The sequence below is a fragment of the Hippopotamus amphibius genome, chromosome 12 (assembly GCF_030028045.1).
Source record: "Hippopotamus amphibius kiboko isolate mHipAmp2 chromosome 12, mHipAmp2.hap2, whole genome shotgun sequence".
Lineage (NCBI taxonomy): Eukaryota > Metazoa > Chordata > Mammalia > Artiodactyla > Hippopotamidae > Hippopotamus > Hippopotamus amphibius.
This window is the reverse complement of record NC_080197.1, coordinates 81,040,610-81,068,411: the sequence shown is the minus strand read 5'-3', so window position 1 is coordinate 81,068,411 and position 27,802 is coordinate 81,040,610. Positions and strand designations below refer to the sequence as shown.

The 27,802-nt window shown below is 56.1% G+C and overlaps 1 protein-coding gene across 2 annotated transcripts in view; it reads right to left on the bottom strand.

The window, feature by feature from the left end:
* The window catches only part of CACNA1C (calcium voltage-gated channel subunit alpha1 C), a 475,916-nt gene that overhangs the window by 29,921 nt on the left and 418,193 nt on the right, over positions 1-27,802 (bottom strand). Inside the window, exons 30-35 of one of the 2 annotated variants that reach the window (XM_057703176.1) lie at positions 19,217-19,300; positions 18,667-18,750; positions 8,098-8,130; positions 5,518-5,646; positions 4,271-4,336; positions 3,529-3,620 (exon numbers count right to left, since the gene is read on the bottom strand). In XM_057703176.1, the coding sequence (XP_057559159.1) occupies positions 3,529-3,620; positions 4,271-4,336; positions 5,518-5,646; positions 8,098-8,130; positions 18,667-18,750; positions 19,217-19,300 (488 nt within the window). The remainder of the gene's footprint in view (positions 1-3,528; positions 3,621-4,270; positions 4,337-5,517; positions 5,647-8,097; positions 8,131-18,666; positions 18,751-19,216; positions 19,301-27,802) is intronic. The other variant, XM_057703175.1, reaches the window with a different exon arrangement.

Genomic DNA, 27,802 nt, shown 5'->3' with positions numbered 1-27,802 from the left:
CTTGACTTTGAACTTCCAGCCTCCAGAAATGTGAGAAAGAAATGTCTGCTGTTTGAGCCTCTCAATCTATGGTATTTTGTTCCAGCAGGCTGCCCAGACCAGTACTTTATCAGTACAAGAAACTGATTGTTTTCCTTTGTTAACTGTCACCTTCCTGACCCTTTTAATTGTTATAAAGGCTTTTGAGTGGCTTTACTTGGGTTTCTACTTGGATTAGCCTGTTGTTGGTAAACAATGATAGTTATGTCTACACATTTTTATATCTATACTTCTTGCTTTCTTTCCTGTCTTATTGGCTATCAGCTATATGTTAGTCTTACGGAAAGGGTTTTCTACTCCTTTTTACTCCTGGAAAGTTTATGCAACATAGGAATGATTTATATTCATATTTCGGTAAATAGCACACAAATATATTGGATCTAGGGCCTTTTTGAGGACTAAAATTTTGACTACCTTTTCAATTTCTATTGTGGTTAAAAAAATTCTCAAGACAATTTTTGTGATTTCTATTTTCCTATATAAAAGCATCTACTTCATCTAAGTTTGCAAATATATTAGCATACATTTGTTCATAATATTCTCATCATTCTGATAATCACTCCACATCTTTAATTATGTTGCTTTTCTTATTTCTGATGTGTCTTTTTAAAAAAATTGAATTTGATGAAAGTTTGTCTATTTACTGGTCTTTTCAAAGAATCAGTTTTAGGGTTTGTTGATAAATATTTTTGTTTTTTATTTTATTAATTTATTTTTTAAAGTTATTTGCTTATTTACTTATCTATTTATTGGCATGTTGAGTCTTCACTGCTGCACACAGGCTTTCTCTAGTTGTGGAGAGTGGGGGCTACTCTTTGTTGCAGTGCATGGGTTTCTCAGTGCGGTGGCTTTTCTTGTTGTGTAGCACAGGCTCTAGGCACGTGGGCTTCAGTAGTTGTGGCACGTGGGCTCAGTAGTTATGGCGCATGGGCTCAGTAGCTCCATAGCATGTGGAATCTTCCTGGCCCAGGGATTGAACCCGTGTCTCCTGTATCGGCAGATGGATTCTTAACCACTGCACCACCAGGGAAGCCTCTATTTTATTAATTTCTGCTTTTATTTTTATTTTTAAAATAAATTTATTTATTTATTTTATTGGCTGTGTTGGGTCTTTTTTGCTGTGCACGGGCTTTCTTTTAGTTGCGGTGAGTGGGGGCTACTCTTCGTTGTGGTGCGTGGGCTCCTCATTGCCATGGCTTCTCTTGTTGCGGAACATGGGCTCTAGGCATGTGGGCTTCAGTAGTTGCAGCACATGCGCTCAACAGTTGTGGCTCACGGGCTCTAAAGCGCAGGCTCAATAGTTGTGGCGCATGGGCTTAGCTGCTCCTCAGCATGTGGGATCTTCCTGGCCCAGGGATTGAACCCGTATCCCCTGCATTGGCAGGTGGATTCTTAACCACTGCGCCACCTAGGAAGCCCTCTGCTTTTATTTTAATAAATGCATTCCTTCATACGTTGGGGTTACTTTGTTATTCTTTTCCCCTTCATTAGTTTACTTATGGTAAATTTTAAAAAAAGTTAATTTTGGCTCTGAATTTTCCTTTGGCTTACTGGTGCATCTAATAAATTTGAGATATAGCGTGTTCACTTTCTAATTTCTAAGTAGTTTGTAGCCTCAGCTGTGAGTTATTTAGAACAGTGACTCTAAATATTTAAGTGAACAGATTTTGGAGGGACTACTGGTTTTATGGTTAATTTCTAATTTTTTATGTATTGAAGTCATAGAAGTTTAGAATTTATTGAATTCTTCTTTGGACTTAAATCTTGCCTAATTTTTATGAATGCTTCTGGGGGCTTAAAAAGAACATTGTTTGTTTGCCGTTTATGCCATTTATTGAGTACAAATTTAGTAGATGAAGTTTATTGTGTTATTTAGATGTCTTTGCCCTTTCTTCTATTTTGTTCTGTTTGATCTGTCATTTTCTTTTTTTCAAAAAAATTTAAGTAATTAATTAATTTATTTATTGGGTTGTGGCAGGTGGGCTCCTTAGTTGGTGCTCACTGGCTCCTTAGTTATGGCACATGAACTCTTAGTTGCAGCATGCATGCGGGATCTAGTTCCCTGACCAAGGATGGAAACTGGGCCCTCTGCACTGGGAGCGTGGAGTCTCAACCACTGGACCTCCAGGCAAGTCCCTCCTTCCTGGTTTTTAACCTTCCTTATTCTTTATACAAACTATCTCCTGTCGTCAAGGACTTCAGGAAAAGAGAGGGGAGACCTATGTGCCCCGGCTCACACGTGTCCAAATCCCATATTTAAATGCGGCTCAGGTATAAGTGTTGCTGTGAGGTTGTGGTTTACAATGTCCCCATGTTCTCACAGCTACAGTCTGAGAGAGAGGTGATGTCAGACTGATATCCTGCCATTTTGATTTTTTTCTTTTTTTTTTATAAGTTTACTTATTTATTTCTTTATTTATTGGCCGTGCTGGGTCTTTGTTGCTGTGCGCAGGCTTTCTTTAGTTGCTGTGAGCGGGGGCTACTCTTCATTGTGGTGCGCGGGCTCCTCATTGCTGTGGCTTCTCTTGTTGTGGAGCACAGGCTCTAGAGCACAGGCTCAATCGTGGCGTATGGGCTTAGTTGCCCCACGGCATGTGGGATCTTCCCGGAGCAGGGGTTGAACCCGTGTCCCCTGCATTGGCAGGCAGATTCTTAACCACTGCACCACCTAGGAAGCCCCTCTGCCATTTTGATTTAATACACTTTGAGCAATAATGATTCTTGGGCTTGGATGTGGGGAAAGGATTTTATAGAACACGGTCAAGGTGGGGTTGTCTGATGGGGAGGATCCCTGGATCTTCGGAAAGAACCCCAGGGGACGATAAGGGCTCACTGCCTCTCCCAGCACCTAAGGATGCAGAGTACGAGTGCTGGAATGGACTCCAGGCATCATCTGGTCCAGGGACAGAGTGAACAGTTCTCATCACCAGCCCTGGACCAGGTGGAGGTCCCAGAGCCCCAGGCCGTGCTGAGCAGAAAGGGGAGAAGAGCAGGGGGAGGAGCAGCCCAGGGGCTTGAGGAGATCCAGAGGAGGAAGGAGATGGCGCTGCCGCAGGGACTCTCTCCCTCAAGGGTGGGCGGGACACATCCTTCCCCCAGATGAACCCATGGCCCTGGCCTCCCCAGAGGGTGAAGGCTGGCGCTGGCTTAGCCACGGGGGGAACTAAGTGCTGTGGATGGAACCACTGAGACAGACAGTGGCACCGACTCTGGCACCTGGGCTTGTCTTGGGAGGAAACTGAGGCTCGGAGACATCTGCTGTCTTGTTCAAGGTCACTCATGGTCACACAGTGAGTGTGCGCAGGCCTGGCTCAGCCTTGAACCAGGGCGCTCTCAGAGTTTGACTTTTGATCTTCTATTGGTTTCCGGGGTCAGTGGCAGGGGACACGTCCAGTCATCATAAACGACAGTGAAAGGAAGGCTTCCCCGCCCTCCCAACCCCACCTGCACCGCACAGGTGTCCCTCTGTGTACCTGTGCACACACCCACCTGAAGAGGAGCAGCACAGCCTGGGGGAAGGTCTGGAAGTTGTTGTTCCTGTTGATCTCCGTCGTGTCATTCAGGGCGATTTTCCCGAACACCTGGCAGGGGGAGAGGACGGGGTCCATGAGTCGTGGACAGAGGGGGTCCTGGTCCCCACCCATTGTTCAATGGTCTCTTCAGGAGTCACAGCTGACCCTGGACAGGATGGCCCCTAAGCTGAACAGAGTTCCTTCTGTGCCCTGGAGGGCCTCGTGGGGGCAGGCACTGCTGCCCTGTCCAGCCCCCGACTGCAGCCCTCCACACCCGACAAGCATCGAAGAAAAGTGCCCCCAGCCCTCGGGAGGGGCCCTGAGCCCAGCAGGGAGGGCGAGCTGAGGGTGGGTGGAGGCTGAGACCTTGACTCCATCTGCGCAGGGACAAGGCTCACTAGCCTTCCTCTTCCTTTTTTCTTTTTGGACGTAGATTCCCGAGAATATTTTTCTTTCCTCTTTAAAAAACTTTATTGAGGAATAACTGACAAGCCCTTCGTGTAACTTGGGGGAGTTTCTCCCTATAGAAAGTGGAACCTGGGCTGGGGGCCATGGGGAGAGAGGGTCTCAGAGCTGTGCACCCCCAGGACACCACGGGGGGCAGGGGGAAGTTTCCATTCTGGTGACCTTTTCAGCCTCAGAAGGAGGAAGAGGAGGGAGGGGCGTCAGGGGACGTGGGCTGGGGGCCGGGCAGGGAGACAGCCGGGAGCCCATCCTACCTGCATCCCGATCACAGCGTAGATGAAGAACAGCATCACAATCAGGAGGGCCACGTAGGGCAGCGCCTGGCGGGGACACACACAGACACACGCACACGCGCACGCGTGCCTTGAGGCCACCGGGCGACCGCAGGCTGGACCCCTCCCCACACAGTGTCTCTGCATCTGCCAACTGTTGCCTGGCTTGGGAGACACGTCCAGGAGCCCCGCAGACATCCTGGGCACTAATCGGGAGGGGGCTGAACCTGGTGCTGACCCCTCCCGTCACCTGGGTGTCAAGCACCTGAGACCTGGGGCGGTGCACCCAGAGAAGTGGGCTCTGAGCCCAGAACTTAGTGACACTCCACTGGTACAAACAATCTAGGATGAGGAAAAGGCCCTCCCGCCACCCACCTGTGCTTGTGCAGTTGGAGGGCCAAGGGGGACACTCATCAGCCCCTCCCCCCACAGCTGTAAGCTGTCCCACCAGGTGTAGGAAAGGCAGGACCAAGGGGCACTAAACAAAAGTGAGACTGGTCTGGGCTTAACCTCTCTGAGCCTCGGTGTCCTCATCTGAAAAATGGGAAAAAGAGTAAGGATCTCAGGGGTTTTGGGGCCCTGGCTGATTTAAGGTTCACAAAATGCTGGGGCAGTGCCTGGCCCACGGCTGGTCCCTGTGTTTTCCTCCCCTGCCTCCTCCTGGGGAGGGAGGCCTCATGGCTCATGGGGCATGGACAGAGCCCGCACACCACTAGGGGGCACTGCGGGACCACAGGGTGTCCTGCCTGGTGCTCGGGCTCCACCTTCAGTCGAGCCCAGGAAATGTCGGGGTGGGGGGTGGGTGAGTATGTGGGGCCTGTATAGTCACCCGTGGCTGTGGCCAGGGCCAGCGTGATTCTGCTTTTACAGAAGGAAACGACTGTTGGGAGCAGAGAACTGGCCCTGCAGTTGGCAGCTCTGTGTCCACACGGGGGACACCAGGGGAGCCTGGCTTAGTCCATGAGCAGGTGCGGGCAGCAGACTCTGCTGAACCCCTGCTGGGAGGAGGGTGACAGCCTGATGCTGACGGCACCTGACTGGGAGCGGCCGTAGGGGTCATCAGGCCACCTCTGCCCATGGCTTTCAAACCTGTTCCACCACAAAACCCTTTCGTGCGGTCAATTCTTGGGGAAAAACACACAGAAGAGAAGAAAGCAGAACCCTTTCAGCCTCCCCTCAGCTGGGAGCATCATCCTAGATGGGGGCCTGGGGGGGACGGGGAGGGGTACCTGGAAGGACTTGATGAAGGTCCACAGCAGCGTCCGGATGCCCTCCCCGCGGCTCAGCAGCTTGACCAGACGCATGACCCGGAAGAGGCGGAAGAAGGTGATGGAGATGCGGGAGTTCTCCTCCGCGTTCTGGGGCCGTTAACACAGCAGTTAACACACGGGTGGGTGCGCGGGGGGCCTGCTCGGCACGGCCCCGGGGGGTGGGGGTGGAGGCAGGTGCAGTGGGTCGGCTGCACTAGACTCTCCCGGCGCCTGCGGGGGGGCGCAGCCCCTGGCCTCCACAGCACCCAGTGGTGCCCAGGCCCTGCACCTCTGCCACAGCATCCCTGGTCTTAACCCCCTGGGGGAGCAACAGGTGATTCCCTAGGAATTCCATCTGCTTTGAAATCTAGGCCGAGAGCCACCCTGAGGCCTCTGCCTGGCTTGGCTGAGGTCCTATGTCCCGAGTGGGAATGGCTCTCTGCCAGGCTACACTGGTGGTCCTGGTGGGCGGGGGGCTGCCCATGGAGGGGTCTTGCACCCTGGCTGCCTGGTCTCAGCGCTCTGTATGTCCCCCCACTTCCCACAGCCCCCCATGGCTGTAGGCGGGCCTGGGGTGCAGCTTGGTGCTGGGACAGATCCCAGGCTGCAGACCCCACTGCTCCTCCACCCAGCTCTGCCCTGGGGGGTGGGGGGCCCGGGCAGGGTGAGGCAGGGCAGCAGACAGTGAGGGGTCCTACTCAAGGCAGGTGGTCTCCTCAGGGGCATCCGGAGGGGGGCGGGGGCCAGGACTGCTGGACCTGGGGGAGCCTGGGGCCAGAGAGTGCCTGGCCAGGGCTCAGGAGTAGGACAGGCTGCCCTGTCACCCTCTCCTCCAGATCTGAGGACAATCAGCACAGACTGACCCCCGACCCTCCTCCTGCCCACACTGGCCAGAGAGCTAGGGTGGTGGCCCTGGAAGCTGGCCGGTTCCCCAGAGCTAGTGCAGCCCCCCAGCCCCGTGGGCACCAGGAGAGAACGGACGTTTGGGCTTCCTGTTACTGCTCCTGCTGCAGGCCCCCTGCTCGGAGGCGTCTCTGGCTTGTTGCTGGGCCCCGTGTGGCCCCCGCTTCACAATTTCTGCTCCTCTGGCTTTATTCCTAACCATCTCCAGGTCAGATCTGGCCTGACAACACCCACGAAAAATCCCACCAGCACTGGGGCCTCCGCAACTCCTGGTTCTAACCCTGTGGCTGGGACTGCAGAGGTCTCTCCCCTCACCCCAATCAGAACAGGGGACCCACGAGGGAGGGAGGTTTTACAGGTCCCAGCACAGCCTGCTCCGCCCTGCGTGCATCTATCCTTCTCCTTCTAAACCAGAGCTGCTCCCCCGGGGCAGGCTGGTGGGTGGGGGCTGCAGGGGCTGGGGGCACTGGAAGCAGACCATCCCGCCCCCGGGCCCTACCCACCTGTGCGTTTTGAGTCTTCGATGCCCTTCATCTCTGCATTTCTATCATCTGTATACCTACTTGAAATTCTGCCTTCTCTCCTTAAAAGGGGGTTGCGTTCCCCCAGAGGAGGGTGCAGAGGAGGCTCAGGGCTTTGTAACTTGGCTGTCAGCCCCACCATGGTCAGGGAGGGAGAAAGGAGAGCAAGTGCCAGCTTACACGGAACCTCAGCTGTGCGGCAAGAGCTGGGGAAATTGGTGCCGCAGAGGCATCTGCATGTGATTCGTTAAAAAGCAAAACTCCAGCCTGCAATCTGAGTTCGTCCTGGGTTCAGAGCCCTCCAGACAAGCAGGCAGCACGTCCAGGCTCAGCCCTTCCAGCCACGGGCGTGGGCTTCATCAGGAAACACCACCCACTGCTCTCGCCTGTCTGCTGACTTTCAGGCTCAGGGAATCAACCCACTCACTGGCCCTTCTAAAAACCCACACTTGGCCCATGTTTGAAGTCTGTGATGGCAGCCTCTTGGAGACAGCTGTTCCAAGGAGACTTCAAGGTCACACTGGGTGGCCTCTCTATCACTTCAGCCAAAGACGCCTAGAGCAGGAGTGGCCCCGACCAGTCTGCTGCAGGGAGGCGGGTGTGTCCTAGTTTCAATGCCCCTCACAGGTGACACTGTCGGGGTGACCACACTCGGGGTAATGAACCCAGCTTAACCTCTTACTGGGGCTTTGACTCAGAGCTCAAGGGCAGCCTGGTGACCAGGAGGGCCTCCCCATCTCCAGCTACGTCACCTCTCCTTCCTCTTTCCTGGAGGCCTCGCCATGGTGCCCATGGGTGCCCTGTGCATACCCCACATCAGGTTAAGGTTGGGGACGTTAGCCAGTGGAGTCCTCAGGACGTTTAACAGGAAACAGCCCTCAGGTCCCATTCTCTCCCAGTGGCTCACTAGACAGTCAAGGTCACGGTGAACTGCCACCCACAGGAAAGCTCAAGGATGGAAACGTCACACCAACAGCACTCGACAGCTCACAGACCAGGCAGGCAAGGCACATGGCAGACATGGGCGACATGCATCGGGGACTGGGCTCTGAGACCCTGGGGGTGGGGTGGGGCACAGTGGGGACGTTAGAGGGGTCACAGAAGCTGAGAGCGTGGTCTGGAGGCTCGGTCTTACCATAAAGGGAGAGCATTGGGTATGTTCAGCTGGCTTTAAAGAAAGGCAGATAGAAATAAGCTGTAATGAGTCTCCGACGAAGACGCCCGGCATTCTAGGTCTCGATAACACAGGAGCAACGCAGTGGCAGGGGAGGGCAGGAGGGCCAAGTGGGGGTACACAGCACAGGCCTGGCAGGGTTGGGTGTCTCCGCCATGGGCTCCCACCCAGCGAGGCTCTTGGGCATTCTGCCTGGAACCATCTCTGGCCACAGATTAACTACTAATTCACACCCATTATCACTGAGGTCTTCTGGATTTTGAGGATGGAAGTTTTGTTTGCTTTTAACCAGCCATGTGTCCTAAGATAGCCTCCGGGGCTGGCACTGCACGTGCTTACCCAGCACTGCCAGCTGAAGGCGAGAGGCCTTGCCTGTGCCCAGGGCTGCTCTTGGCCCACATGTATTTGAGCAAAGGAGCCCAGGGGCAGTGGCCCCCCCCCAGGTTCAGGGGAAGACTGAGGTTTAGTTACCACTGAGGTCGTCAACTCCCTCTGCGGTGGGACCAGCCCTCAAGCTGAGGCTCAGGAGGGAGAAGGTCCTGCGGGGCTTCTGGTCCCCAGGTGTGGACCTTAGCCACTGGCCTGAGATAACGAGTGTGGACTTGTTTATAGAATTCGAAAGCCCTGCCCACAATTTTGGATGTTACTGTTAATACCCCGAGAAACTGTTCTCACGGGTCTGACTCTGGGCTCGTTATGGGGCAAGGCTGAGGGGCCTGGCCACAGCAGAGTATCCCACAGCAGCCGAGCTACATCTGGGAAGCTGCCCTGCCCTTTGGCCTCACACACAGAGCGCAGCCTGGATGGGTCCTGAGCCCCTGAGCTGCCAGCTCCTCTGGACTTCACGCTTACCCTCCACTATCAGAGAGTTGCTCCTGTGTTTCTGTTTTCAAAGTACAAACAAGGAGAACGTGTAACGGGGTTTCTGAAGGACGGAAATGTGCACAACCAGACATTTGCTTGCAGACTGAAAATATTTCTTTGGTAACAGATTTCTCAGCAAACTCCTTTTTTACCCATCACAAGTTGGGAGGTGTTCTTTTCAGGGACTGGTGGAGACACAGGGTGAGGGAAGGGAGGAGAAGGAAGGGACAGGACGTCTCTCTGGTCATTTAAACACTGTCTCTGCTTCATGAGGGGCGGCAGCTGCCAGGTCGACCCACGTGCCTGGAGGGGGTGGGGTGTCTAGGGTTTGGCCAGCAGGCCCAGAGAGAACACGGAGATAGACACGCACACGCCTGCACACACACGCATGCACGCACGCTTGCACACACACACGCACGCTTGCACGCATGCAGGAAGTTCCCGGCTGGTCGGGGCTTGTGCCCCAGTGTTGACGTGTGAGGAGTTCCGTGTTTCCAGGGCTTCAGTGGGGAAGGCGCACAAGGGCCGCACGGAGGTGAGTCCACAGTGCTGGGCTCTAGCCTTGCTCCTGCCTTGGCTGCACCCTGAAAACCACCAAAGCTGCCTGTTACTCTCAAGGGCCCCGGGCAGATGCTTGAAGGTCTTCAGGGTCAACCCCATCCTGAATGGGACCAGGATGGGGGTGATTTAGGGGCCCCAGCTGGGTCACCAGGCGCAATCGAATTAACCCCCAGCCATGAAAAAATTAAAACTACTTATCTTCTTTTACTTCTTAAACATTCAGAATCCTTCATTTGGGCTTTTAAAATGTATTAGTTTCTTGTTTTTGGCCTTTTATGCTTCCATTTCAGACCTCATTTATGTAAGTCATGTTCTACTCAAAGATTTACCTTTAGATCTATTCTAATCAGCTTGAGCAATCTTATTGTTTTCATAGTACGTATGAATTCTGTAACCCTCACGATCTGTCACTTCAACAGGAGACAAGAAGGCCATGGCGAGAGGAAGGGCAGGCCTCCGGGAACCCAGCCTCCAAGGAGCCTCACTTGGGGAGAAGTGGAGACTCACAGTTAGTTCTACTCTTGGGCCTTAAAGCCTTGCTCTCCAGAGGCTGCTTCTAGCCTGCTGGGGCAGGGTTGCCTCTCAGTGGCTCGCACAAGCCTGTCCTCACGTGTGGAGCTGTGCTTACAAGACCCATGGGCTGGAAAGTAACTGTGTATCGTAATAAAGCCAGGAAGACACCTGGAGTGATTCCTGCGGTAGAGAACAGGAAGGGGCCTGTTGCACAGCCCTGCCCACAGAGAATCGTAGGCCCACACGCTGCCGCCCAGATGCCCCAGGCAAGCGTGTCTGCTGGTCGCTGTGACCCCCCAGAAGAGCCTGAGGGACCACTGAGCATCACTTCTACCTTCTGAGCTAAATTCAGAATTAATCGGGAGCCCGGAGTGCTCAAGCCCTCCCCCACTGACATTTCCCCAGACCTTGCTCCTGGTGCCCCCGAGTTACTGTCTTCAGGGAGGGGGGAGTGAGGGTAAGAGTCCCTACAGCAGGGCATCTGCCCTGCACCCCGCCTGCCGCCAGCTCAGGTCCACAAGTAGGGAGTGTGGAGCCCATTTCTCAGCTGCCCATTCTGATCTTTTTAAATGATCTGGTCCTTTTCAAGGGGTTAGGACATCAGGGCAATTACCTTAATTTGATCTTGCAATTGGTAGAAATAAGATTACTCCTGCCCGTGTGGGACAGAGGTGGAGCCTTGCCAGAGAGGCCCCAGCCAGCAGCAGGGACAGCCTCTGGACTCACTGGGGTGCACATACATGGGTCACCTTGTATCATTCAACCGGCAAAGACCTGGGGCGGCTTTGGAAAACTGCCTTTCCTGACCCAAGTTCTGGATCAGATGAGAAGTATCACCTCAGTGGATGAAGGCTTTGTTTCCAGAATGTCCTCACTGTTCCTCTTCAATGAGGTCCTCTCTCTAGACCACACGTGGGAGCTGAGGGGACTGAGGGACACCAGAGGCTGCAGAGAGGGTTCTCCAGGACGGATGGACAGACAGACGCCAGAATCAGTGGGGCGTGGTTCCCAGTTTACATCCCATCATCTCTCTGGAGAACTGAGAGGTTGCTGAAAATCACTTAACCACATGAAAAATGGACTGCTTCCTCTTCCTCCTCTTCTCCCCTGCTCCTCCTCCTCCTTTGCGTGGCCAGGAGGTGAGGGTTATGGGGATGTAGGACCGTGTAGAAGATTTCAAGGCTGGAATACCCAACTGTCTTCCAGGGTGTTCTCTGTGATCAGGTGGTTCGAGAGCACTTTGGAGCAGCTGTGAGCCATGGCTGTGACTCTTGGACAGGTAGGCTTGGAAAGGTGCAGATGACCTGCCTCCCTCCAGGAAAAGCTGAGTCTGAATGGGCCCTCGGACGAGGGCCCAATCCTAGTGGCAGCCACCAAGACAACGGTTGTGTATCTCTGGTCATTGGAAGTCCACATTCCTCTGAGCCAAAAGCAACATCACAGGAGTGTGAGTCTTTTATTGGGTGCCTTCCTACAGAACCTTTGCTTTTCTAACCTCTTGTCCAGAATGTAGAGTGGATCTGATATAAATTCCGTTCCAAACCACCTGAAGATCTGGGTCTATCTGGCATCCCTCCAACCGCCACCATCCCCTCTCCCTGCCAGCTCTGCTTCTCTACTTCAACTGTCTCTAATCTCATCTCCATTTGGTCTGCAAGACAGGATGGCTAGTTCAGCTGTGAGTGTGTCATGGTGTCGTGGGGGTTGGGACTTTGTTGGAGAGACCCCAGTTAACCTAGTCTGGAGGATAAACACCAGGCTGGTAGAGAGAGAGCTGGGGATGCAGGAGTCAGGTGCTTCTAGAGACATCTTCAGGGCCGGGAGCTAGCAGAGCTGGTTCAGGGGTGGGGGTCCTCATTACCTTTCCAGCCTCTCTTCCAACCATGAGAAACGCACATCCCAGGAACTGAAGTGTGGCCCTATGGACGTGGAGGGGTTGGGAGGTGCTGACCCTCAGAGCCAGCAGGGGCGGCTGTAGGGAAGGGATTTTAAGGAGGTCAAAGTAAAATCTGTTGTAAACTGCCAGCTCTCCAAGGTTGAATGACGTGCTTCCTCGGGAGGGAGATGCAAGGTCTAAGTAAACACATGTCAACCGGGAGACACAGCGAAGGGTCAGTGCCACCGGCCTTCAGATTTGAGGGCAAATGAAGGAAACGTGGGTGTTCAAAAGCAATTCTTAAGCACAGTTTCCATTTTGGTCTGGTATGAATGGAGGAATGGAACTAGGTCTGTGGAGGAGGAGGAGAGTTGGGAAGAGGAAGGTGGGGGTTACGAGGAAGGCAGAGACAAGGACAGAAAAGGGCAGCGAGCAAGTTAGAGTCACCCCAAAGATGGGAGAGTGGAGGGTGGACAGGCAGCCCCCTCCCCCATGGGCCCACATCTGTTTCTCCAAAGGAAAATTCTACCCAGAAGAGGAAGGAGATTCTAGCCAGAAAGGGGGTCCTTTGTGGTCACAGGCATCTGGCTGAAATGCTCTTCAGAGCATCCCTTGAGGGGTCTTTGGCCCCAAGGGGACTGGAGGAGAGATGTGGTGCAGGGGCTCTGTGGGCTGAACTGTGGTGACCAAGCTGTGCTGTCAGTGGTGCAGGCAGTGGCTGAGGCCTCAGGAGCTGCTCATTGTCCACTGCAGCCTGACGGCTCCTCAGGTGGTGGTACCTGCCGGAACTCCCGCTACACAGGACTGATCACAAAATCGCAGGGTTGCTTTACCTCCCTTGGGAGGGACAGTCATTCAAACAGATAACCAACAAAAGGAACTCACGAAGAATAAATGAATGAAGTCAGCTTGTCAGGAGCACTCACAACATCCCATACATGGTGGTGGTGGTGGGGGGGAGACAGAGAGACAGAGACAGAGATGGACACAATGAGCCTGAGGGATGGAGAAGAAAGAGAGAGACAGACTCAAGGAAATAAGCAAGAGCAGCTGGCTCTCAAGAAGCAGACAGAGGGAGTGTTTTTGGGGGGCTCTTGTCAGCATTTTGGGGGCTGCTGAGATCAGCTCCCTCACTTCCTCCACGAGCTCAGGGAATATTCAAGGTCCCTCTGCTTTAGGTGCCGTCTGGCAATCACCCTGGCAGCGGGCTTCGCCGGGGATGAGTGACACCCACTGCCCAGACGGATGGCCATCTGGCCCAACCAGGGCTGTGTCCTGATAGCTTCCTTCCATCCAATCCTCCAGTCTAGGGGAAAGGAGGGGGCTGTATGAGGACAGAAAAGATGAGAATGAGAGAGGAAAGGGAAGAAAATTAGAGGACAACGGAAGGTGAAGGGGTCTCGGTCAGTAGGCGGAGGGCAAGAGGGGCCCGGTCAGGTCCTGGCTGCTGGGACACTGGATGGCCTAGCACAGTCCGGTGAGAACCGTTAGAAACAGGTTCCAGGGGTTTTTTGAGACCCTCCCCAGGCCACTGCTTTCGGGCACCTGCGCCAGGTGGCCTGCTGTCCAGCACGTGGGCCTTGTCCTGCAGGCAGAGGCCAGGCTCTGGAAAGAGCTCCCCGTGTCCAGCTGGACTATGGCCAGTCAGGGCCAGCTCACTGCTGGGTGAGTGGGACCCTGCTCAACCTCTCAGGACCAAATGCATTTCCCAGCAGAGGAGAAACTGCCTTTTAGGACAACTGGGGGCTGGGTCCTACCTCCTCACTTAGCGGCCGTGCTCCTGAGGGTCTTATTTCCGAGCTCGAGATGTCTCTAGGTCAAGCCTTACCTTCCACGCTTTAAAGGTGGGCAGCTCCCTGAGTCAATACTGCCCTCCCGTGAACTAATGTTTTGGGAACAAGGTGACTTGGTGGCTTCGTTTGTTGGGGGCATGAGAGTGGGGGTGGTGCTGAGAAGGAAGGGGCTGGGAGGGGCTCCGTGAGCAGCGGGGGAGGGACCAGCAGAGGGAAAACAGGGTGGGGGGCAGTGCAGGAAGGTGGCAAGGGTCACAGCTGCCCCACCCGGCTTGGCCTGAGACCACCACTCTGATTTAATCAAGAAGCAGCCCCGGCTGCATGGACCAGAGTCAGGTAGACCCTGATGCCCGTTCAGGCCCCTCTCTGCCATGGTGGGGGAAGGGGAGCCGGGAGTGGGCATGCGGGCTGGGGGTGGAGGGAGGCTCTGACTCAGCCCCGTGTGGGTGGATGTGCAGTGGGCGCTCTGACTCAGGACACTGCCTCCCGGTCACTCGAGGCCCTGAGGCCAAAGCAGGAGCCAACCTGCTGTATTACTTTTACAGGGAGCCGGTGAAGGCTGTGGTCAGAAGTCGTGCCTGTGGGTCTGTGGTCGAAGGACCACTGGCCCCAGGAGCCAGGTGAGCAGCACCTGGGGCAGCACCCGAGGCCCCGACACGCATCCTGGATGCTCCAGGCTGAACCTGTCCCTTCCCCCTTGTCCTCTCTGCCCACTTTCTACTCCTGTCCAGCGGGCAGGTGAGGGGTCTGTTCCACACGTTCCGTGCCCTTGGCCTCTGAGCCTCACTGACCCAGGGCCCGGGCGTCTGAGCATCCCTCAGTGTCCACAGGCCCAAAGAAGTTCGGCTGAGCCACCCAGCCTGGGGTCCCGAGGCTGGAAGTGTGCTGAGCAGGGGCCTGGGGGTGCGGGGCCCTGGGGGTTCCAGCCCCCGTCGGTTTGGCCAAAGGGCTCTCAGAAGAGCAGGAATGGGTTTCAGCCCTCGTCTCACCATCTGATAGCTGTATGGCTTTGGCAAACCCTGAACAAGCTCATCCCACCCAGGGATGTGACATGTGGTGGCCTTGGTGTGGGGCCCACACACCCCTGCCAAGGGCAGCACTGTGCCCTCCTGCCCTCCCCCAGCTCCTAATGTGACCCCGTCATTTCACCTCCCGTCCAGCTTGGATGCTCTGGCCGCCCTGTGCTAGTGCTGTGTCCACACAAGTCACCGGCTTCCCTCCCTCTGAACCTGCCTGTAGCCCCTCGGCCATGTCCTGTCCATCACGTGGGCCGTCCTGTTCCCACCCGAGGGTCCCTGGGCCCTTTTCTCTGGAGAGTTTCCAGGTGACAATTCTGACTCCACAGCCTCAGGTGCTGCTCACAGGCACTTGCCGGGCGGCGAGGGGGTTGCTGTTAGAAGGTGCCCAGTGCAGAGCCGGGAGGTGGGGCTTCTGGGATCAGGTCAGCCCCCGCACTGCACTCAGGATGTTCAGCCCTGATGTGGGTCACTGCTCTTGGTCACGTGGCTTCCTTGTCCTTGACTGAGGACATGTGTGTCCATGATGAAGGCTCTGGGCCTCCCAGCACTTCCCGTCGTGCAGGTCGAGGAGGGTGATGGGGGGGCTGCTTCTGATGCCTCAGGAGCTTCCACTGACATCGCCGGGTTACGTCTCTGGGTTTTCCTTCCAGAAAACAGAATTTCAGACTCAAGGGATACAGGAGGAGCAGGGGACTTCCTTAGGAGGACACGATGCTGACTCTGCCCAGATGCAGGAGGACGTATTGCATCCAGAGGGAAGGGGGCAGCCAGACTGCGACCGTGCACACAGAATCCAGTGTGGCTATGGGGCCCAGAGTCTCCTCTGGTCACACTGCAGGGTCCAAGGGCATCTCCCAGAGTGAGCAAGAGGTCAAGGTGGCCCTGAGCACAGAGGCCCCGGCTAAGCGTGCCCCCATCTCTCCTCCTTCCTTGGCTGTTCACCCGTCTCAGCCTTGAGCACCATCGCTGTGCTGCTGACTGCACACCCGACCTCAGACCAGGAGTCCACCTATCCACCTGACGTCGCCACTGGACGGTCAGGTAGACAGCGTCCCTGAGCCCCGTCCTCCTCGTGCAAATGGGTCCCGCCTCCCACCCTCCTGCCGACACCAGCTCCATCCTCCCTGACTCAGCCCGAACCCCGTGGCTTCCTGGGCACCTCTTTCTCTGGTGCCCACATCCAGTCCGTCAGGAGAGGCCCTGGTCCTACTTGCAGAGCGGACTGAGACTCTGAACCGTTGACCAAGAGTCCAAGCGTATCTGGGAACAAGGGCTGTGACCTCTGTGTTTGGCTGGTGTGTCAGTGGAGGGTGGGGTTTGGAAAGAACATCCTTGGCTTGGGTGCCACGGCCTCTCCCCTTCAACAGCGCTTTAAATTTATGCCTTTTTTTTTTTATGTTGGGTTTTTAAATGGATGCTCTGAAGTTGAGCTACAGAGTGCAGCACCGTGATATCGTCACCCTCCTCAGACAGGGGAGAAGCAGGACTCGAACACTCAGTCTGACCCCGGTCCAGCCCCTCCTTCTGGCCCCTGCCTGGGGTGATGATGCGGGTGTCCTTCCTGGATGTGTGTCAGGGAGCAGGGAGCGGTCGGGGACACCTCCTCTGCTCGGCATCACACACTCTCTCCCCGTTTCACCTCCAGATGAACGTTCAGCATGACTTTTCACAAACTCCCCAATCTGCAGAGTAAGGAACACCTCCATGTGGGTGAAGGACACTGGGAGGAGTTGGAGGGGCTTCTCAGCTGGAAGCGAGGCTGGGCTGATAACTTATGGCTTAGAAAATAAAAAACCTCCTGTGGTTAAGATGTAAACTACAGAACAGAACGTAAGGGCTGAACAAATCCCAGCCGGCGGGAGTCCACAAGAGGAGGATGTGAGACGTACGTGTTCGTCAAAGGGCGTCGTGGACTGAACAGACAGGATTGCTGGCCTCTCCCCACTCCCTCCTCCCCCAGGAGACGTGGGCTCCAGCCGAGGGGTGGGAAAGGCACTGACGTGACCCATCCTCATCTGTGCCTCAGCAAACGGGGATGGTCATTCCTGTCTGTCAGGCTCACGGGGCAATGAAGTCACATGAGCTGGATGCCAAGGCGAAGTGTAAATGGAAACTGTTGTACAAACGGAGGGTCTGTGTGTGACTCCACGTGCCATTCTTGGGGTCCTGCACTACCCCCAACCCCAACAGCCACTTTTGGGGCAGAAATTTTATACTCTAGAATTTTTTTCCTTTGTCTTTGTTATTCTTTAAAAATAGCAGTACTTTGGAAGAAAATGGCAGGCTGAGTGATGGAAGGCTCCCCCAACAGTGAGGGACCCCAGGACTGAGGGGGTTCCTCTGCACCCAGGGAGCTGCCTGCTGTTACTGGCTCCAAGTCCCCAGGCACAGATCCTCGCAGGGACCTCCCCTCCAGACACAGGCCCACATCGCCCTTCCCTGGTCTCCCCTGAGGGCCCCTTGGTCTGAGCACAGGGCCCTGGCCAGTGGATACGCGTGTGGACATATCGTGGGGTACAACTTGTGGTCCCTCCAGCAACAGAGGGTTGCGCAGGGTTGGGGGAGCCGAGGGAGGGGAGGAACGGAGCCAGGGTGGGGAGCTCAGTTTCCTTGTGCTCCGACGATTTACTGGAAGGGGTCAAGGGAATGTGTGTACACACACACACACACACACACACACACACACACACACACACACCCTGCAAGACAGATCACCCCGGAGATCCCCGAGACAGAGGGGCAATCGAATCTGTGCTATGGGGCAAGCAGGGAGGGGGCGAGGTTGATGGCAGGGGACACAGGGAAAGCGGAACAGCCTCCTCCCAAGGTCCATCCGCTGGAAGGGGGCAGATAGGCTTATGATCAGGGGAATCAGGACATAAAATAACGTCAGTTCAACCGACCGGCAGCCACCTACAGGGTGCGGGGGGCAGGTAAGGACACAGTGGGGGGGGACGGTGGTGGTCGTGGGGTGTTTCTGACACCTTAGATCAGAACTCAACAGCATCTGTGCTCCGTGCTGTTATTCAACGGTTCAGCACATCAACGTTTGCGCAAACATTACTGTCTCTTAACCAAGGAAAAATTATGACAAAAAACTAAACCACACATGTTAAAGACCAACCGCAAGAGGGCTTGCCTACAGATAGAGAGAGAAGGTTGAACATGCCGGGAAACAGAGGTACGTGTGCAGGGGCTGTGGAGGGACTGTCTAGGAGGGAGCAGCTCCCGGGAGCAGGTGCAGGAGGCCTTGGAACCAGGGCAGGGGGCCGGGGAGGCGGAGAGCCAGGCAGGTGCAAGGCCGGTCTTCTTAGGCAGGTTCACCTGGGGCCAGGTGCTCCCACAGCAAGCAGGGGGTGGGGGGTGGAGGAGCCCTCTCCAGAAAAGAGGGGTGCTGGCTGTTCTCCCCCACCTCCCAGTGGAGGGGCCCTTTCAGCGTGAATACAATGGGCTCTCAGTGTTGGCCAAGTGCAAGCCTTCACCCCGGGGTCCCCGGGAGAGCTCGTTTCCTGAATGCTGGGGGTGGGAAGGGGTGAAAAGAGGTGGGTCCCCGCCCCAGCAGCTGCCCAGGGGACGTAAACACCCCTCCGCTGTCTCACTCCGGGATCCCGGGGCTGCATCCTCCTAGACAGTGTGCACCATGCCAGGCTGATTGTAAAGGGGGGAGAGAGGATGCAGCAATCAAAAGTCAAAAGGAAAGGGGGGCCTAGCTCGTTCCAAACATTAAAAAAATTCCAAAATAAAGCAACAAGAAAAAAAAAATCCTTTAAACCAATGTAAAAAACAAACAAATGAGAATAACTAAGTGGAAAGAAGGAGTTGGGAGGAGGAGATGGGAGGAAGAGAGCGATGGGGTGAGCGTGGGGCAGGCACGGCGTCACAGGGCAAGGACGCCGGTACTTACGTTTACCTCGGTGATGGCTATATCAACAATGCTACCCACAACAATCAAGGCGTCAAATGTGTTCCATGCATCACAGAAATAGTGCTGCATGGGGCAGAGGAGCCGAGGGAGGGAGAGAGGAGAAAAAACCAACAACAAAGGAAAACAAAACAAAACGAAGAGGAAAACGAAAAAAAAAAAAAAAAAAAAGCATGAAAGAAAGGAGAGAAGAGAAAAAAATGAGAAAAGAAAGAGGTTATGTGGGCGTACTGGACCCTCTTACCACTCCACAGTCTGGAGGCGCACACCTGGCACCTGGTGCTCGCGGAGCCTGACAAAAGCCGGGTTAGTCGGGGCGCCGGGCAGGCGTCTGGGGTGGGGGAGGAGGAGCCCCAGCTGCCCCTCGCCCGGCCCGGCAGAGCGGGGACAGTGTGGGCGCTCACATTCCCCAGGACGGCGGCAGGTGCAAGAGAAAGCATGACTGGAGGGGGTAAAACAGGAAACCAAAAATAAACCGAAGGAGGTAAAGAGAGAGAGGGGACACGGAGGCATCCTGGGCAGTCATACTCACATTCGTCTCACTGAGAATGACGTCAATTACGCTGCCAATTACGATGAGGAAGTCAAAGACATTCCAGGGGTCACTAAAGTAGCCCTACACGGGGCGGCAGGACGGGAGTGAAAAGGAAGGTTAGACAGACAAGAAAAGAGCGCCGGCACCAAAGCACCGCCGTCGGGCCGCGCCGTCGCTGCTGGAGTCCGAGCCCAGGGTGGGAGGCCTTCATCCCCCTGGCCTGCCTTCCCGGGGTGCCCCTTCCTCCAGATGCAGCCCCCTTGCCCATCCTACTTCCCCAGCACCTCCTAGGCCTCCAGCTCCTCATCAGAGGGCTGCCTGGAGGGAGGGAGGGAGCACGGGGTGGGGCCCCTAGATGAGTGGTCTGGGAATTAGCAAGCCGCAGTCGGTGTGGTCCAGTCGGGCAGCCAGGCCCTCTGGGCTCAGGGGTGACCCGTGTGAAGCTCACAATAACGAGGGGGCCACGTCATCAGAGCAGCATCTATGACAGGGTCACCCTTGTGCCAGCCCTGAACGTGCCTCTGGACAGAGGCTTTCCTTCCTGAACGGAGACAGAGGCCAGGTCAGTCCCAAGGTTCAGTAACATGGGAGGTGACCCTAGACCATATCTCAGGGTGTCTCTGAAGCACCCCCGTCCCCAGCACCACCATTCTGACTCAGGATCCCGCTAAAATGCCCCCCGAGAGAATGAGGTTCTCACAGCCTTTCCTGCAGGCTGGGTGGGGGTCTGGGGGCCGTTGTGCCTGGTGGGGAACATCAGGGTGCTGACTCCACCTCTTTGTCCTGCACACATGGATTTTGTTTGTTTCACACCTATTTAGGGAAGGAAACAGATGAATATTTTTGAAAGACTTTTTGAAGTACGTGGACAACTGGTCAATCAAGGGTTAGGCTGTCCCATCCCTGCAAAGGTTCCCAGAGTCCTGGGTGGGCAGACTCTCTGCAAAGAGAGGGCGGGTTCTTGGGTCTGAACTGCTGCCTCTCAGAGTGCAGGGGTCAGGGAGTGGTGCTCTGTGACATGCGGATGTACCCGACATGTGGATGTACCCGCGGTTCAGGAGCCCTGGGAACCAGACGGCTGTCCTTCCCAGGGGTGGAGTGCGGAGGGCCCAGCACCGAGGGCATTTGTTTTCTGTAAGAAAGGACATTTGCCCCTTTGGTTCTTCAAGGGATGCCCCAGCCTCTGAGCCACGAGCTGGGGCTTCGAGGAGATGCACTTCTGAGGCTGGTGAGGAGGTAAGAAAGCACCAGGGTTGTCGGGGGGAGCTCTGAGAGTCTCCCAGGTCCCTCTCCCCAGCCCTCCTGGGGCAGCCAGCTCTCCCTCTCTATTTCTGACTCTCAGGAGTGTGTTCTTCCCCTCCGCCCGCCACCTCCCAGCCGTGCCCCATTTCAGCCAGATCACAAGACATGCTATCCCAGGGCTGTTATTCTTAGTGTGGAGGTCGGGTCACGGGGAAAGGGGCCTCCCGGTTCCCAGGCATTTCTGCCAAAAAGAAAGCAGAACTGCCACCGTGGAGACTCTGAACAGCCCAGTGGCGGGGCAGAGGTTGGCCAGGGCGTGGGTGAGGTGAGGGTCACTTGAAACCCTGGCTGTCCTGCTGGTTTCTCCAAGTATTTTTCTGAATATCCCAGTGCCTTTGAGGCAGAGAGAGGCTTCTCTCTCCCTTTCGAGTCACACGCTGTGAGCGGGAAAGGACCCACTCCCTCCTGGGTCCTCACACAGCACCATGGAGCATGTGGGGGCACTGGTTTTGAGGACAAAGAGTGAAGACCCCAAACGAACGACAAATGTGCATGAGCTTTAACATCAGGTTTTGGAAAACACGGGGGGACTATCTCTAGAGAGGAAGAACATCTGTGTGGGCAGAGCTGCTTCGGGAGGGGAAGGGGAGGGGGTCCAGCGAGAGGAAGGAGGGAGCAGGAACCAGAGCAGAGTCCAGGACGCCCGGCATCCAGCCTAGAACACACGGGGGCAGAGCGTTAGTCGGGTCTGGGGGCAGGAGGAGGAGGTCAGTGGGCGTCTCGCTGCTCAGGGAGGGGGAGGGGCTGGAGTCTGTTCATTCACCAGAGGGACCTGGAACAGATGGGTGAGTTGGCCTTGGTCCGCAACGCAGCTGAGGGGAGAGACTGAAAGCGAGGAAGGCTGGCAGAGGCAGGGCGGACAAGAGGTTAACAGCTGCGAGCACCGGGAGGAGGCAGGCCCCCAGGGACCCTACAACCCAACCCCCCACCCCATGCATCGCTGTCACCCCCGCTCCCGGGCTCCTGTGTGTGCATACGCAGGACCGTCAGGCCTGCCCCAGCCCTCTGCAGCCGGCGGCTTCTGCTGGCCTCATGCCTCACCCTGGCCCTCCACAGGCTGTGCTGCAAGGGCGTTGGGTTGACCTCTCTGTCTTGTGGGCCCAGAGCCAGGGCCTCCACTGGCCGCAGAGCCCCACTGGTTCCCTCCTGGGGGAGGTTTACACATGGCCTGAGTGGGGGAGTGACAGCATCCCTTCAAGGGGCCGCTTCCCCCTGCCGCGTCCATCGCCTTCCAGCCCCGTCAACACTCCAAGTCGGACCACAAACGCAGTTTCAGATCCAGCTGTCAGCCCCTCCTCTCATCCGTTCCATACGTCCCAGAAACAAGCTGACACCCTCCAGCGGGGTCGACAGGTAGCCAAGAGACACACCTGCTAAATCTCCAAGTGGATGGGGTCCAGGAGGAAGACTTCTCCCTGTGCTCTCAGGAGTGCGAGAGCTGTGTCCTCTCTCTCTCTCTGTTTCACACACACAGACACTCACACACACCTGTCTTCACCCATCTCCTTGTTTGCTGGAAACCATGGGTGATACAGATTTGGGGTGTGCGATGGAGGAAGCAGAGTGGGAAAAAACTGTAGACTTTTTCCTCACGAAATCAGGTTGACCTGGAGCCAGGTCATATGTGGCACCTGCTCTTTCCCTGGTACAAGTCAGGGTTAGGGAAAGGGGTTCTAGGCGTTCCCTGAAGTGGTGAACCAAACCTCTCGATGTCCAGCTCCTCAGAGCCAGGGGGCCTTGCCGGGGCGGGGGGGGGGACGGTATTCTGGGGGATGTCTTTCCCTGGCCACCCCTAACCCTGCAGGCTGAGTGGACCCCCAGGCTCGGGAGGTCTCGTGCATGTCCCCCCAGGCTGAAGGGCAAGCACCTGCGGGCCCTTCTTCCAAGGGCGCCGACCCTGCGCTTACTGGCTGCTGCGGCAGAGGCTCCTAGCCTCAGCACATCATTGTTAGGAAGGGAAACTGCTGCCCCAGCATCTACGATGCATTTCACCTGCACGAGAATTCTGGACTTTTGTCTCGTGGATCATCTGTGCCCTGATCACCGCATCCGTGGAGCTGTTTCAAGCTGAAAGAGGCGGTGTAGTGGTTAAGGGTGTGACCCCCGGAGGCAAGGTGTCTGGGTTCAAGTCCTCCCTCTGGCTCTTACTGGCTGGTGACCTTGAGCAGATAACCAGTACCTCTCTGTGCCTCGGTTTCCCCACCTATGACATGACAACATTCAGGTTACAGTGTGGGTGACACAGGACGCCCTAAGTGAAGCACCTGCACCTGCAGGAAGCCCGCTGAGTCCCCACGCCCGTCATGGCTGCTGGGGCCAGTCCTCCCCCTCCTAGGGAGGCCAGATGCACAGGGTCAGTTTTGGGGATGGGACTGAGCAGTGGGAAAGGCAAAGCCCAGGAAGGTGGAAGGAGGAGGGAGAAGGTGAAGGTTCCAGAATCCCGAGCTCCCTTCAGTGGGTCTTGCCTTGCATCCTAGTGAGGACTTGGCTGTCCTGAGATTCTCAGATGAAATCTGGCACTGTTTTGAGATTGGTGACCGCCCTGGCAAGCTGTCCTGGCTAGACTTTGTCAAACTCGGGTTCACCCAGACAGTTAACTTCCAGGTTCCTACAAACCACTATTCATCTCAGGGAGACCCAAGCCCCTTGTGCTCTGGCTGGGAGGAGAGGAGTGGGCTGCTAGGTGGGCCCACGTCCCGTCTCTGGTCCCAAGAGCAGGGCTGTAGCAAGGAAGTCCAGGTACAGGCCCTGGCCCCGGAAATCTGGACTCTCAGCCCCTTCCCCACCCAGCAGGGTCTACTCTGTGATTGTCTCAGAGGCAACACATGCTTTAAACAGGATGGTGGTGAGACGGGTCCACAGGGTTCTGCACACCTGGGACCATGCTGCCATTGCTGCCTTTCTCCTCTTCTCCATCCCCTCCTGCCCACTTCCTCATCTACCTCTGATGGGTCCGACAGAGAGAAGCCAAGGAACACAGAGAAGGTGACTCAATGCTCTTCCTGGGGGGGGAAAGCTGACAGGACTTTGTCCAGGGTCTCTACCCCAAGACTGTTCCCTTCCAGGGACACCTGGCCCCAGGGATCGACATGGGGGGGGCCGGGTGGAGGCTGGACGTGGAGCTGCTGGAGGGAGACAGGGCTGCCTGAGGGAGGCGGGGCCTAAAATGGGGGCGGAGACAGCATGTGCTTGACCAGGGAAGCGGGTCCAGCCAAGTAAGAGCCTGGCTGGAGTGAGCCCGGGACTCGATGCCCAGTCCCGGAAGCCCGGTCTTTCCTGGGTTCCAGGTTGTGGGACAAGGAGATGTGGGGGGGAGGGGGTGCAGCTGGCAGCCGCGTGTCACGCTGGTAGCCGCCACCACGCAGAGATAATATAAATTGTGTGACATTAGGATGTCATTCAGACATAACAGTAATCAGGGAAATTACCAGCGTCTAGTGGGGCGGCGCGGCTGGCACACAGCTGCTCCCGGCCCCTGGCAGCTCCCGCCCTGTGATGTGCCCCTTCAGATGCCCTGGAGCCCCCTGCACAGACAGACCTGGATGGGGGGGTGTTGGCAAAGGGTGGCAGCAGGTGGGGGCTGGGGTCAGGGAGAGCCTGGGCAGGTGGTGGTGACGGGGGCTGTGCTCCAAGTTGTTAGAGGAACGCACTCTTTGAAGTGGACACCTGCTCTGGCTTCTCTTTGGAATTAAGCTTTTTCCTCCTCAGGAAAATTTCAAAGGCCCTCATGTATTTATCTCACCAACAGTGCTTCTGGACACCTGGAAATGAGCACGGTGTGGGCAGAGCATAAGCCTGACCTGACACACAGCCGCCCGCAGAGGTGAGGGGATGGAGGACCGGCTGCGCTCCTTTGGGGCCTGGGAAGGATCTTCCTCTGCCCCAGGTGGCACCTGGGTCCACTGCAGGATCCCACTACAGGATCGCCCAGGATGAAGGTTCCAGGGGACACGCCCAGAGCGGGCAACGCTGTCAGACACATGGCAACGTCTACAGGCACCTCTGGTTCAAAGGGACATTGGGAGCCCCCGTGAAGGGGAAGGCGGCAGAGGACGGCAGCCTTGGCGGGAGCGGGGAGCTGTCTGCCCACCTGGAATCCTCTCCCTGCCCATTGCGCAGATTAGGCCTCGGGAAGAGCGCCCCAAACCCGACCTGACAGTGCCATCCTCGCCCCTGTGCCCTTCCCAACCCAACCACGCAATGGGCTGGCCGCTCCTTAGCACCGGCAGGTGTGACCCACTGAGGCCCTGCAGCCCCCACGTGCACCCGCTTCAGTGAACATGGAGTGGACGAGCACGTCCTCCCTTGGCTCCAGAGATGTGTCGCCAGGCCTGACCCCTCCTGTGCCAGACAGAGCAACCACCAGCCTGTGGCGGGCACTGGCGCCAGGACCTCACGCAGTCTTGCTGTTCCTACCGCTGTTTTGTCTGGGTCTTGGCCCTGCCTGCAGAACCCCCTCCCTTGCCTTTCGCAGGGCCGGGCTGGTGGGTCTGGATGCTACCGCCTGCAGGCCAGGGGACCCTGTCCCCTCCTGGTGACTTTCATGCAGCCGTGTCACCAAGCACGAATCATCTCCACGTTAAATAATGAAACGCAACAGCTGCACTGCCCTCCCCACACAGGGCCCTTCCACGAGTCCTAGGATTATTTCTGATCATAGTGACTGCAACGCCCCCACCCACCTGGCATCGGGTACCTGTGGGCCTTCTGCAGATGGACAGTAGAGGGGGTGCAGGGAACTAAACACAGACTTCTCCCACTATAACTCAGGAATCTTATTTGTACATATATATATATAATATATATATTGACATTATGTGTATAGGTCTGAATTTTCTGTGCATAAAGATTTAAATTTCCTCTGAATTTTACTAAGAAAAATTAAGGAAGTATTACTTTGTTTGTTACCAAAAGGAACCTTTGCTTATAAAAGGGTTGAAGCCCACCAGTCCAAAAGAATGTCTAAGTTTCCATACAATTTTCAAAAAGGAAATATTCTTGCTGGCTCTTGGTGTTTATTTTAGAGTTAAACTTTCCGAGTCGGAAGGATATAGAAACAGACATTCATATTTCTAGTGGTAGTCTTATCGGCACTGAACCTTGGCCGCTAACTGGCCACCTAGTCTCAGGTTCTGCTAAACGTTACCTACTTGTTCCTTACGTAAACAATTCCCAAATGCTCTTACAGGATACGTAGGGCCATTCTCCATGGGGCAGACCAGTCCCGCACACTGGCCCCACCCACTCAGTCCTAAATGTGGGTTTTCCCTCTTGCAGATTTCCCAAACGCCCAGTGGAATGGGGTTGGGGCCTCTGGATGTGATGAGGCCCTGGGGGTAAGAGCCCTCAGGAATGAGACTGGGGTCCTTGAAAGGGGGACCCTACAGAGCTCCCTCACCCCTTCCACCTGCAAGGACACAGTTGTGAGCTGGATGGGGCCCCCCCAGAGAATACGGCTCTGAAGGTGCTCCCATCCGGGACCCCCAACCTCCAGACCGTGAGAAAGAGACTTCTGCAGTGGCCTGGGCAGACTGAGATGTCCATGATCCCACTCAGGTCCAGCTAGGCGAACCTCCCCACTTTACTGAGAAATGGACACGAAAGAACAAGGTGTGTCTGGACCACAGCCCTATGTGCCCTCACGGCTCATTCAAGGTGATGCTGAGTGGGGAGATGGCTTCCTGCTGTGTCTCCCAGAATTTTCTCTCTCGGTGGGATTTGAGGGTAGTGGATGATTAAGCAAGAAACAGAGTAACCTTTGCTTTGTAAAAATTAAAGCCTCACAAACATCACTGCCTCAGGCAGAAACGTCCACCTAACTCAACACTGTTAGAGGGGAACTAGGGCGAGTGTTGGGCTGCAGCCAGGGGCAAAGCTAGAGAGAAAGCAGATTTTAGCCACAGCATAGTGTCCGGTGAAGACGAAGCCAGTTTCTAGGAGAGTCTCAGCTTTCCAGACAGGAGAGGAAACGGCCCTGGCTGGCACCTTTTCCTGCCAGTCACCCCGCTTTCTCCTCCGTCTCCTGGTCCTTTACTGGCCCTAAGGAAACGGTCCTGATGTTTCTCTCAGTCGCTCAGGGAGGGATCACTCCCAGGACCCCGGCCCGAGGGCTCCTGCCTGTGGGGTCTTCCTGGCACTTAGAGGAGCCCAGCCCTGGTTCTTCTTGGCTCGTTTGCCTGGGCTGCCCCGATGGAACCTACCCTTCGGCGTGGCCCCACACTGGCCTTCTCTGGGGGACAGAAGGTAAGCTGATTTTGGATGCTAAGGAAAATCATAGTCCAAACATAAGCCCCACTTGAGCAGCAAGGCAGGCGGGGCTCAGCTGTGCAGACAGGGTCCCTTCCTTGGTTAGAGGGTCACCTGCTGGGAGGCTCGCCCTGCTTCTCCACCCGCCCGGCCCCTCTCCTGGAGCAGTTCACTCACGAGGGACAAGGAAACACCAGAGACGGGGGGTCCAGCCTCAGAAGCCCTCTCCCCATCTGCCGGGGCAGGGGTGCCCCCGGGAGCCCCAAGCTGGCTGGAGGATGTGCTCGTGTGAGGAAGGCTGTTACCAAAGGGGAAGCAGATGCTGGGTCTTCAAGGAAAGAAGCGTCTGGATGTGGACAAAGCTGACAGGGTAGAGGAGGAATTGACTGCAGTTTCCCGGCTGGAGATGCAGCCTCCCTGAAGGCTCCCTGACCCCCACCTCCCTGTCCCGGCCCCCCTCTGCCGGTCTAGCCCTCATCTGACCCTTTGCACAAGCCCAGGGAAGGAGTGAGCTGGTGATGGCTCTTCCTGCCTTGACTGTGACCCCTGGGAATCTGCACCAAGGCTTGGCTGACAGTCCTTTCCAAGAGAGGAAACCCTCCTAAGGACAGCAGAGGAGATTTTGCTCTGGGGGCACTGGGAGCCGGAACCCTTACGCACAAGCACAGTCAGAAATGAGGAGGAGGCTGCCTTCCTGCTCAGCAAGGCCAAGGCCAGCCACACTCTCAGCTCAGACCTTCTGGGCAGAGCATGCCGGCCTGGCCCGGCCACACAGCTTGGTGCTGACCACTGAGCCGCCCGCCTCGGCACCTGCGGCTACCAGACCCGGGAGGTCTGGGGACGACTAGGGGGCCAGGAGGGGACCCACACGGGGAGCCCTGGGCCAGAAGCCCATCTTACTCTACCTACAGGGCTCCCACACCTGAGATTAGCCACCTGGGTTCATGGAGTCAGAGCAGCTGCGGCGATGCAGGGACACAGAGCCCAGGAACGTCCTGGGGAGAAGCAGTGTCCAGAGCAGCCCAATAAGGCAGG